This window comes from Caloenas nicobarica, chromosome 4, assembly GCF_036013445.1.
Source record: "Caloenas nicobarica isolate bCalNic1 chromosome 4, bCalNic1.hap1, whole genome shotgun sequence".
Lineage (NCBI taxonomy): Eukaryota > Metazoa > Chordata > Aves > Columbiformes > Columbidae > Caloenas > Caloenas nicobarica.
Window position 1 is genome coordinate 71,849,685 of NC_088248.1, and position 12,355 is coordinate 71,862,039.

General features: G+C 42.3%; 1 protein-coding gene across 2 annotated transcripts in view; it reads right to left on the reverse strand.

The window, feature by feature from the left end:
- Positions 1 to 3,649: 3,649 nt before the first annotated feature.
- Positions 3,650 to 12,355, reverse strand: part of UVSSA (UV stimulated scaffold protein A) — a 60,329-nt gene continuing 51,623 nt past the window's right edge. For both annotated transcript variants that reach the window (XM_065633765.1, XM_065633766.1), the window contains exons 12-13: positions 10,487 to 10,670; positions 3,650 to 6,727 (exon numbers count right to left, since the gene is read on the reverse strand). In XM_065633765.1, coding sequence (XP_065489837.1) covers positions 6,634 to 6,727; positions 10,487 to 10,670 — 278 coding nt within the window. In that variant the 3' untranslated portion in view covers positions 3,650 to 6,633. The remainder of the gene's footprint in view (positions 6,728 to 10,486; positions 10,671 to 12,355) is intronic.

A 12,355-nucleotide genomic window follows, 5' to 3' on the forward strand; every position in this document is an offset into this window, starting at 1 on the left:
ACAGTTATTCAACAATCCCTTCCAAAGTAACCAGACGCCTAATGCTGCTCATTACATCTAAACTAATTAGCACCACATTTCAACAATTTTAATAAGCTTTTTCCTTAACCTCTTGACAGAGGGCACTCCTGATGCTAAAGCCAAAACCTATGAGCCCTTGGCACAGGAGCGCTGGGGTTTTGCTCAGGGCAGCAAGAGGCAGAAAAGCAAAGGGAATTCTACCCAAAAAGCCAAATGACAATATTTATGTTACAGACATTTAAGGGCAGAGAAACAGGTTGCACTGAAGTCCAGCTCGGTTTGCCCAGGCTCTGGTGCAGCCTGGCACCAGCACTTAAACCAGCGCGGCCTCCTCCGGTACACCAGAGCCTGCTCCCAGACTGCTCTTCTGAGCTGCTACTACATTTAGGCTCTGGGCTACCCAGACGCAGCTGATAGGAAAGGCTTAACAAAAACACGAGTTCTTTCTCCACTTGCTCAACTTTGAAGGAGAAGAAGAGGAGGATCACACCTTGAATACTGCGTTCAGGTTTGGGCCCCTCAGTACATGAAAAACATGGAGGTGCTGGAAACAGTTCAGAGAAGGGTGACAAAGCTGGTGAGGGGTCTGGAGCACAAGTCTCATGAGGGAGCTGGGGCTGTTTCTCCTGAAGAACAGGAGGCTGAGGGGAGACCTTATCGCTGTCTGCAACTACCTGAAAGGAAGGTGTAGCAAGGTGGGGGGTCGGTCTCTTCTTCCAAGTAACAAGTGATAGGACAAGAGGAAATGGCCTCAAGTTGCGCAGGGGAGGTTTAGTTTGGATCTCAGGAAACATTTCTTCGTGGAAAGGGTTGTCAGGCACTGGAACAGGCTGCCCAGGGAAGTGGTGGAGTCACCATCCCTGAAGGGGTTTAAATGACGCGTAGATGTGGGGCTTAGTAACATGGTTTAGCGGTGGACTTGGCAGTGTTAGGTTAATGGTTGGATTCAATCTTACAGGTCTTTTCCAACCTAAATGATTCTATGATTCTGTGAAAGCATCAACTTAGAAACATGAGTAATTAATAGCTCTCTTCAGGGGCAGCATCGGACTCCTGCAGCTGGAAGGGCAATGACTTTGTTCCCCAGGTCACAAGTTGTCCAGCTGCCAGGCAGACCCAGCTCTCACCCGCACAGATTTTGCAGGGGATGTGCTGAGTTTTGGGATCTGTAGCATCTCTCTCAGCTGAAGGGGTCACCAGTGCTGCTGGATGGGGAGGGTCCAGACTGGTCACGATCTAGGCTGCTGCTCTGAGGCATTAGCTTCTGCCAGGGCTCCCACCCTCTTTCTTAAACCCTTCAATGTCTGTAGATGATTTTATAATGGAAAGGACAATCACCGCGTCTATTTAAGAGGGATGCTCCTAGGGCTCTGGATGTACCAACAGGATCTAAGTTCTCTCACCACCCTTTCACCAGGTCTTTCTGTAATCCTCTCCTGTATCTCCATCCCATACCCTGCCAGGTGTTCAGGGTCTCACTGATGTGGCACAGCTGCATTCCCTTGGGTCCAACTGCCAGACCAGCTGAGCTGTGAGACCAACCCAGGGTCTCAACGCTCCAGCTGGGTGCAGGGGAACTGCATTTATGTGCAGGCCCTTGCCCAAGCTGTGGTGTTGACGTTCTGCTTGGCTTTGTACTTTACTCCCCCTCACCTTGGTCTTGCCTTGATGACTTGGCTCGGGACCTGCCTTTTATCTCAGAGGACTTTCAGGTAGTGGTTGGATGGATCTCGTTTCTGTAACCACCCTTGGTTTTGTTTGGGTGCTGTGGGATGGTGGCCCTTGCCAAGAAAGCCACTGCCCCTTCCTGCCTTCGCCTTCTGCCCCTGGATCACCTCTCCCTGACACCTCGAGTCTCTACCCTCCTTTTTCTTTCTCACCTTGCTGTGGACCTGACTCCATTCTGTGCTCCCAGCACTGTGTTCTCCTTGGATGCTGGAGCAGAACTTCTCTTTCGTGTTTCCAGCTGTAAATTCAAGTGTTACTTTGATCCAGGAGCTGTTGTTTGTTGTTTTGGTTTTACTTAAATGTTCCAGTGCATCTCAAAACAGACACATGGACAAATTGCCCTCCAGTAGTTTTCAGAATAACACCCTTCTCTCAGGCTTTGGTGTCCTAAGGGCTGATCTTCTAGCTGGTGACACTTGCTATGAAGGTGCTTCACCTTCCTGAACCTGTGAAACTTGATGGTGCTTTTAATGGTAGGTGTCTAGGGAATAAGGATCTGGATCCAGCCTTCCCTTGCCCCAGTCTGGGGACTGTGATCTTGAAAGTTTGGGGTTTTTTTTTTTTTTACTTTCTGTCTAGTCTCCTCCATGAAGCACTATCATGGACTAGATGATCTCCAGAGGTCTCTTCCAACCCCAACCTTTCCATGATCCTTTCAAAAGGAAGGGTTTTAAATGACCAATTTTAATCACTTGAGTACTGCTGCAAGATCCAGATGTTCTTGCCTTTTCTGATGCAGAACCTTTAAATGAGTTTACATCACCTCCATGATTTAAACCATTAATATGCTTAATAGCACTAGATAAGCTACACATGCAGCTGCACGAGCAGCCAGGTATTTGTACAAGCATCAGACATCACCACATGGTTATTGCTGCTAAACTACGCTGATTCGTGCTGAACTGGGTTTTGCTGGTTGGGTTCCTGAGATTCAATAATGCTTCTTGCTTCTGGCTAGTAGCTCCTTATGATTAAGAACATCCTTATTGTTCCTTTCCACAGCCACTTTAAGTGAAACAGGTTTATTTTTTGTTTTCCACAAACGATTTCTTTTTCTTCTTCAATAAAGTCCACTTTGAACTCACCGGTGCCCTCCCCAGCCTGCAAACTGTTTTACATGGCATGATGCACTGCCCATGCAGAACTGCTTGCAAATCCTGTGTCTTTGTTTTGCTTCCAAAAAAGTAATAATTAAAAACAAACAAAACACCACATAATTTCTAAAAGCTTTCAAGGGTTACAGCTTTGTATTAGAAGTCTCCAGCCAGACCTGGATTGCTAAAACCAAGCCTCAAGTGAGTTTAGAGACTACGGAATCACAAGGTATCACGTATGAGTATGGACCCATCACCCTATCTCAGTAACTTCAGAGGGGATGTGCTGAAGGGTTGGTTTTATTCAGAAGCCAGTTCACAAACTCCACACCAAGCTCATTCATGTCACTAAGTGCTTTGTATTAGAGGGCCAGACCCTTAATTCCACCCTTAAACAGCGCCAGGTTCACACGTTCCAGAGTGTTTTACTGCCCAGATGCAACCACCTGCTCAGGTAAGAGTAACCATGGAGAAGTCTTCACTTTCAGTTCGTGTTTAACCACTGAAACAGCACTAGTTATAAAAGGATGGCTTAGATGCATCAGCGTAACTCACTTCAGCTCAGAGTTACCATGTTCTTTTAGAAATACAGAATATTCAACCTGTATTACAACTATTCACCTTAACAGTGTTCTAAGGACCTGATTATCCAAGGTGTTCAGGTACCTGGAAATCATATGCAGTGTCCCCAGAAGTATGTTATAGTACAACTGCAAAGGCATTTGAGTGAGGTATAAAGACAAAAACATACAGTAGAGATTATACAAATGATACTTTTATTATTTTTTTTTTTTTTTTACCCCAGAAGCCCTGAGGCCAGTAATAGAAAAGTTCCAGTAACAATGTCACACAGACAGTTTAGCAACAAAGATGATTGAAAAGCTGGTGAGCTCGGAGACCTCAAATTTGTAAACTCCTGGAAGCAAAGTAGTGTGATGTATCTAAAAAGTAGATTTATTTTGAACTCCAGAGGATTTCTATTTAATGAAGGTAAGCTGGATCTTTGGAGATAGATGCTTTTTAAAAAAAATTTCCTCCAGCAGAGCTACAGATAAACCCAGGAAAAAGAGAAAGCTCTCCAAATTATGCCTGACCAGGTGTAACAAGAATACTTAAGTGGCAAAATTGAAGACCTGTTGTGTGTATATAGGCTTGTAGAGAAATCCCTTGATTAAATGAGGCAATAATTAATGTGGGAAGTGTAACCTGGGTTCCTTAAGCACTGGATGAGGGGCAGATGCATGCTGGTAAGAGGCCAGAGTTACAGACGATGTAGGTTTAACCTTCTCCTATGAAGAGTCCATGGTCTTTCTGACTTCAAAGCAGAAAGAGGAAAAAAAAAAATTCATATCCAACTGGGTATATACCCCACCTGACAAGGAAAGTTCTTGCAACAAAACCAGAAAAAAACCCCAAACCAACAAACAGTAGAAAAGCTTCAAAAAAGTTCATTACTAACCTCGCCCAAAGTCTGTGCACTTGTGTCCAGCTCCATGCCACTTGCTGGGAAACCTTAATTCTGCAAATTCTCTTTCTGCATGACAGAGGCACTCTAGAAATAAACACTTTTTTGCCAGCACGTGTGTTTTTTAATAAAGAAAGGAGGAGAGCATATAGATCACTTGATAGGATCAGGTTTAACTGGTGGACACTCAGGTCCAGATGAGTAGAACTGATGTGACTGAGTAGCATCATAATGGAGTGTTACTTACTAAGCACGCTTCTCTCTCACACATTTCTACCATTTCCCTTTCCAATATTGGTCTTTGGGCTTTCTTTTAATTTTACTTAATTTTACTAAAGGCCCCAAGTGGGAACTCCACAGGGTGAAGTGCATGTACCGTTTGCTGCAAATTTTCTAGAGCTGACATTTCATGTCTACAGCAAAGAAGGGTTAAGTGCCACCACACAATATAAATTCCACACTCTTTTTACAGGGAGAAAACGTCTTATGAATGAACACCCTCAGTCTGAGCGGGCTCAAGAATCTCTGGAATAGCAGCACAATGACCTTTGTGGCTCTTTTGAATGTTAATGTCCAAGATCAAACAGTTTAATTTAGTCTGTTCTGGGATCTCAGCATCCAATGACCTGTATCACCTTAAAATGTGTGGGGTTTTGTTGGTTTTGGGTTTGTTTCCAATTTTTTGGTCTCTTTATCCTTAATGAGAAATAAAATCAGTTTAATAGTTGATTCAACTGACCTGGTGATGAGCTTGGTTTGTCCTTGTTCACACTTTCACCTGAAGCTTTCACTGCCAAGTTAGCTAGACTGACAGTAGCTTTACTTTCCAGTGCAGTAGGTGTTTTTTGAAATTCTTGCTTTTAGTTGCCCATTTATTACTTCTGGTAGTTTAGAAGCATAACTTCTGAACACCTGTGTTGAAAACAGTCCAAACTGCAGGGCTCTTGCAAGATAAACTATCAAGATTCAGTATTAATTGCTTTCTAATCAGTAATTGTGCAAGTCAGAAGGTATTTGGCAGAACTGTAAATTAGCTTTTGTCTGAGGTGGTCAGAAGCTTTTTCTTTTTCAATTCTTATGGTCTCTTGATGCATAGGAAACACCTCCAACAGGTGAGTGACTAAATCAGTGCTGTAGAGAATCCATTCTAACCTGTATTCTGGATTTCATTGAAGACTTCTGCAGTTCACTTTGAACCTGATTTTCAAACACTCTATCCTCCTTGATACTCTGATACCCTTAGAGCTGTTCAAAACCTTGCAAGAGCACAACTGGTCAATGTTTGGTTCAACTCTGCTTAAGAACGTGACTATAGCCAGCAAAGCAGGTTTGGGAGATCTGGTTAAGTACCCAGTCAATACCAACAAACCATGCTGGATCCAGCTGCTTGACCTCAGTGTGTCTGTTAAGTCTCCGGAGTCAGAAGAGTCCAGATGCTTGTTTGTATCTGGATCCTTAGATGCACTCCCAGGCCTGAAACCGATGTAATCTAAAATGATTTAAGCCAGGCAGTTCACTAGTTTGGTACGTTACTTGAACGATTTTTAAAACCTCATACTTTCACTTTGTGCTGGAGCTTTTTGGTATCAGTTAAACTGCAGCACATTCCGAGTATCTCTACAAACTTTCACAATGTGCTTTGCACATGTAGTTCTGAAAGACACTGGGGAACCATCTTCGGAAGACAAGAAGCAGCCCAGGATGACCTTTGTCATTTCGTTTCTCTCCCAGCACAGCTACCAAGTTTTAATTAGCTCCTGGATTTCAGTTTGCTGAAATGAAATTCTACTCCATTCATGATCTGAAGGCATCAGTTGATTTGGATTTTTTTTTTAGCATGTACACAAGAGGTCTTTTGAGGTCCTGCAGGAGCCACTGTGCTGCTTGATGTGGTACACTCGCTAGAATAGAAGGTTGAGCGAATTACTCTGCGAATCGTCATCATGGTAGAAATCTAAGGCATCCTTTTTCCAAAGGCGTGAAAATGGAGGTAAATTACAACACGTGCGTTGGCAGAGGAGGTATAAATTACCTGACATTACCTGGACATTTTACCCAGAGTACATACAAGTCACAAAACATGCTGTATTTCATATACATTTCAAATAATTATCAACTTGTTAAATGCACAGCATTCTATACCACCAGATCTTTGCCAAAATTAACGTTCATTATCAAATAAGTTAAAGTTGAAAACAACTTAAAAAATTACCCCAGTAAAAATGTACCAAGCACAATATTCTAGTGTAAATATGAAGATCTGTGACAAAGGTTTTGTGCGCTTGCACTCCTGTTAATCCTCTCTACCCTTCATTTTATTACAATTTAATTAAGTGCATAATTAAACTGGTTGGCAAACTTCTCGTGCTTTCTTTGGTCCACTCGGTTCATTGCATTCACCACCCGTTTCATAGCACCTCTGAAAGAGAAACAAACAAAAAAAACCCCAGTTATGTTGATTATACCCAATTTCAGAGGATGTTTATGAATGCTGGGGGAAAAATGAACTATGATTAATCACTACCAGACTTCTGAACACTGCACTGATGAGGCTGAACAAATTTGTCTTGTTAACTAAATTAGCTGCAGCAATACACATAGTCTAATTCAGCAATGATTTTATTACCATGAGTAAACAAAGTCTTTCAGTTGAATGGTTGTTCATTCCACCCTCCCAGCATTATTTCTGATAGCCAGACATACCAAGTTTGATTTTTTCAAAAGCACCTAATTGCTCTTGGGGAAAAAAGAACTAAAAGTACCTAACAGGATCTAAAACCCCTAATACTCGGAAACCCTCATGAAATCCAACCTGCAGAATCTATAATGTTTTTGTGAGGGAAGGGTTTGCTGTTCAATTCATGTAACTACAACTCGTTTAGCAACTTTCACAGGTTACTAAAATCCCATTTCATCAGCTGTGGGCAGCATAAGACACTTTTACTCACACCAGCAGTATCCCCATTCCTGAGCAGCAGCTATTTAATCCACAAGCGCAACACCAGAGACTGACACGTATCTTTATGCAGAGAGACAAACTGCTGCGGAACAGCGAAGTGTTTCGAGTTTGGCATAGTCAGGACAGTGTGTCCGATATCTTATTCTTATATGAAGTGGAATGAGATCCCTGCTGCCTCATGATGGGCAAGCACTCAAGCCTTCTACAGCACCTGATGTGCTTGAAGGTGGCTCTGGAGTGTTCTTCAGATTCAAAAAGGAAATAAAGGAATGAGCTTCGGAGCTCTTCGGCTTTTTAGTGCTCCGAAATCTGATGAGGGTTTGCCCCCGTGTTGCTGCTCTTATTTGCTGCCATTGTTTCCTCCCAGTAAAGATGATGCCCCGAGATTTCTCTTCTTTTGGGAGTGACTGCTCTGCTCTTGGACTGGGCAAGTGAAGACACCTGCATTTTTTTCCCCCCTTCACAAACTTTTGAATGAAGATCACACAGCTGAGTTTTTGAGGGTGAGGAAAATTATACCTAGACAGCATGAATAGGAGCAGGAGATTCTAATAAAAGGCATGGAGAGAGCAGGCCTACATAACCTTTAAGCGGTAAGGCAGAAGAATGGGTTCGTGATTCCAGAGGAGTAAGAATCACAGAGTATTTGGGGTTGGAAGGGACCTCTGGAGATCACCCAGTCCAACCCACCTGCTAAAGCAGGTTCACCAGAGCGGATCACACAGGAAGGTGTCCAGGTGGGTTTGAATGTCTCCAGATAAGGAGACTCCACAGCCTCTCTGGGCAGCCTGGTCCAGGGCTCTGGCACCTCACAGTAAAGAAGTTTCTCCTCATATTCAGATGGAACCTCCTGTGTTTCAGTCTGTGCCCGTTGCCCCTCATCTTGTCGTTGGGCACCACTGAAAAGAGTCTGGTCCCATCCTCTTGACACTCACCCTTGAGAGAAAGGCAGCAGCAGAAGTTGAGAGAAGGCCCTGCTGTGTGTATCTGCCCCCACAGAAACCTACGGCAGCTGTTGTGTGCAGCTGAGTGCATCTTGCCTGGGGAATTCTGTTCTTCACTGGATTCTAGAGTTCCCATTTTTATTGGTTACTTCAGGTGTCTCTAGCACAAAAGCTCAGAAATCTGAGGCTGATGTTTGCAGGTATGCTCAGGTGTCACCCTGCCTCTATGTATGAAGAAGGAAATTATTTCCTAACGCATCTCCGCAACGGCCTGGACGCTCTGCCAAGCTGGGGGCTACACCAGCTAAGGGCTTGGCTTGAAGGACCATGTCCCATTTAAGAACTGGCCACTATTTGATGTCTCCTACATCAGAAATACAATTGGCAAGTTCTAAAGTGTATTATTTCAAGTCTAGTGCTGTTAGATTCTACGCTGTCACAGTCTGCAGTTATAATTTCAGAGGATGCGGCAGGCTGTGCGGTAAAATGAGGACAAGACATCCCCCTGGAGTGTGAACCAGCCTGTTCCAGCATCAGGCCCCACTCACCACTCCAGCTCCACTGACTTCTGTTCTAGCCAACTGCTCTCTGTAACAACATTTCAAAAGCCATTTTGGAACATCTGAAAACGGAGGATACTTCTTAATAACGCTTCTAAATGGTGGGATTAAAGATTTTCTCAGCAGCCGCCATAATGAAAACCAAGATTCTGACAAAACACCTCGGAAGAGGTATACTTTTAACAAAATTCTGCCGATAAGGTTACCAGAGTAAGGAAAACGTGGTCATGGTTTTGCACTTCAAATGTTGCTTAATTGGTAGGAGAAAAGTGAGCCTTTAACAGTGCAGAGTGGCCTTGACACTTTCATGTCATGTAGGTTTTACATTAGCACCACTGGATTGTGCGATACTGTAAATGAAATGAGATCCCACTTTGATGATCTGTGTGCAATTTCACTTAACTTTATTGGCAGACTAGAGCCTGGGTTTATCACCTATACATTTCAAGTAATTTGGGGTTGTTATAAGGAGCCAAGGTTATCATCTTGTTTAGTGCTGCAAAGCATGAAACCTATTAAAACATGACAGGTTTGATTCCCTATGCCTGGTACTAACACACACTCAAAATCATTAGCAGAAATCTGAGTGAACCAAAACCAGCTTTTAAAATTTATTTTGTTCAAGCTGATATGAAGTTCTGATCATTAGAACTGTATGGCTCTGACTTCTAACTAAGATCAGGTGACATGAGAATTTCAGAGAAAACATGTTATTTCTGTACCTTAAAGCAATGTGGATTTGGCTTTGTTGTTATAACCACTGCAGCAGAAAAGGGAAAATAGAGTTTAAACGAGTATTGTGCCTTGGATGTTGTTTAACTCATCCAGTATATTTAGGGAATAACCCACCATTAATGATTTTATAATAATAATTTTGCTTTTTTGATTTGACAACTTTACACTCTTCACTTCCCTTTGACTACTTCATTTTTGACACGTGAACTCTGAAGAGCTGCAGCTGCTTCCCATTTGATGAAGGCCAGAGCACGCGTAGGCAGATTTATTTTGCAGCCACATCTAACCAAGACTAGATATCAGAAATGGCAAAAGAGTGGACACATGGAGCTGCTATGTGTTCCAAAATCCATTCAGGTTGGTTGGGGTTGGTACCTCCCACCAGAGCCAGCATCCCTGCTTGCAGGTTAACTCGCATATGTCTCTGTAAGTCATGGAAACACCTTTGTTCCACACGTCTAAATGCCAACGCCACCCAAACAGTTTCTTTTCCAGCTAAATGTAGATCCTTTCATTAAATGAAGTTCTGCTCAGGACAGCCTGTCTTAGGCTTTCAAAAGGAAGAACTTCATTTTCACTCCATCTGCACTACTATAGCATGTCTGATGCTGTTGTGTCACCCTGAACACATCAGCTTCTTTCCAGATCCAGTACTATTTGCACGTGTAAAGTAGTATCCGATTAATGAATGATCATCCAGAGAAGCTACTACAGCAATTAAAGGATTAAAAAAAAATTGAGAAGGATGAAAAAAAATTAATTGAGAAATTTCATAAGTTAGGTGAAAATTGTTCTCAAAGAAATAACCTTGGTGATTGGTACCTGTTACTCTTTACCCTCCAGAGGTATGGAAGCATTCCTGCTCTGCAGTTATTGAAGAATGATGTTTAGTAAGTGCATGTTCACATAAAACCAGAAAGTACCATTGAAACAAAGGGAAACAGCAATTTAACAAGCTTTAGAGAACGTAAGCATCTTACTTATTGAAGACTTTCTTCTCAAGCCGGGAACGAGAAGTGTTCGCCTGCTGCTTCAAGTCTGTCAGATTTGGATATTTTTTCTTCTTCTCTTTCTTTTTGCCTCCTTTTCCATTATTTTTAGAGGAACCGAGATCCACTCCCGTAGCTGCTTCAACTTCCCTCATAAATTCTGGATCTCGCCACTCTGTTTAAAAGAAAAAACACACACTTGGAAACTCCAAACCCCAGTAGGATTTGCAGTCCCTAAGGTGCAGGTCCTTGTCACTACTGGAGGTCAGTCACAGCGCTCTACGTCGCACGTAGAAAGGAAAGGGAGGATAAAGCCCTTAGCCAAAACGACAGATCTTGATAGAAAAGCCCCGCTGGTCTGGGATTAGTATCTATTATTAGTTGCTGTAGATAAAACTGTTCTGCAGGAAGACTCAAGTCAGGTTTTTGCAGTAGCACGGCAGCAAAATTCCAAGGAAACTATTCCATGTAGGAGAGGTGACATCACCACAGTGATTATTTCTTCGAAATTGAACAAAATGCCAACACTGTAGCTGAGGAATTTATCTCCAGAAATAAATTCTGAATAAGCTTAAAAATAAACCTAAAAAATGGAGTATGTCCACTTCTGAGGAGATTGGGGTGACAACATGGTAAATTTTATGCATCAAAGAACCACGTTTGCTTCAAAACATGAACTGGTATCTGACACCTAAGGAAAATTCTTGAATAACACAACATGACCCTGTTGCCATGAGCCCAGTTTGGCATCTGAAAGAAATACTACTTTAAGTATCCCACACTTCCTCCGTTTAATTATCTAAATCAAGTTTCTTCTCTTGACAACAGCACAGGTATTAATTTATCTTCTCAAAAACTTGTTTTAGAGTTTTATCTAAACCTTAATGCTTCAGAATCCAACCACACACAGTAAATAGTTTCTGACAGAGACGCCACCACAGGAAAAAGCATGAACAATTTAAACTGTAAACTCTTCAAGAAAGCTGTGGTCTTTCACCTTCAGTGTGGAGTCTTGCATTTCAGAACAAGGTAACATAGTACAAAGCAAAAATGTGGCTAGAGGATGGGTATCTTCAAGGAAAATTTAGAATAAGGGCATTGCATCATAAAGACTTTGAGCGTATGGGTTGGAAAAAGATGTAGCAAGTACCACTTCAAAAGTAACATGGGCCAAACTCGGCATAAATGTCAGAATTCTGTACTTTAATAACCGGTAACTGCCAGTCATTTTTCAGTTATTTTCCTGCGTCAGTCAGGCTTTGTTGCCTGCAGAAATTGTAACACCAAATGTCTACTACCCTTATCTACGTAGATACAGAAAAACAAACAGTCCTAAATGACTATACAATTTCATTTATACACCAAGATGGTCAGCGAGTGTGACAAATATTGGTAACCACATTTCAGGAAGGTCAGAGGCAACGTCCCCACTCAAGAACACGGTGTTCAGGAACACCAGAGCAATTTTCCAAGGAAAGGTTCAACCTAACCTACTATGATACGTGAAAGCGAGGACTGATTAAAATCCAACACACCAAAAAGCATGAGGAAAACGAAGCCATGCAAGAACGGAGCAGAAGTATATGGGGAGAAAACAGAACGCATATACTTGATAGATCATAAGACCTCACAGACTTTTTTTTTTTTTTTGAAGTGAAGAAATACCGAACAGCACAATTCAGATACAGGAACGATTAATCCAAGATTAAGGAAAACTGTCTAAACAGTTTATCTCCCAGTAATAAGAAGGCGTCACAGTTTAGGAACCCGGTGAATGGAGCAATTGTTTAAACACAACGAAAAAATGCCGGCATCCAGTAGAGATGAAACGAGCATTTGAGTAAAATGAAGGAGCAATTT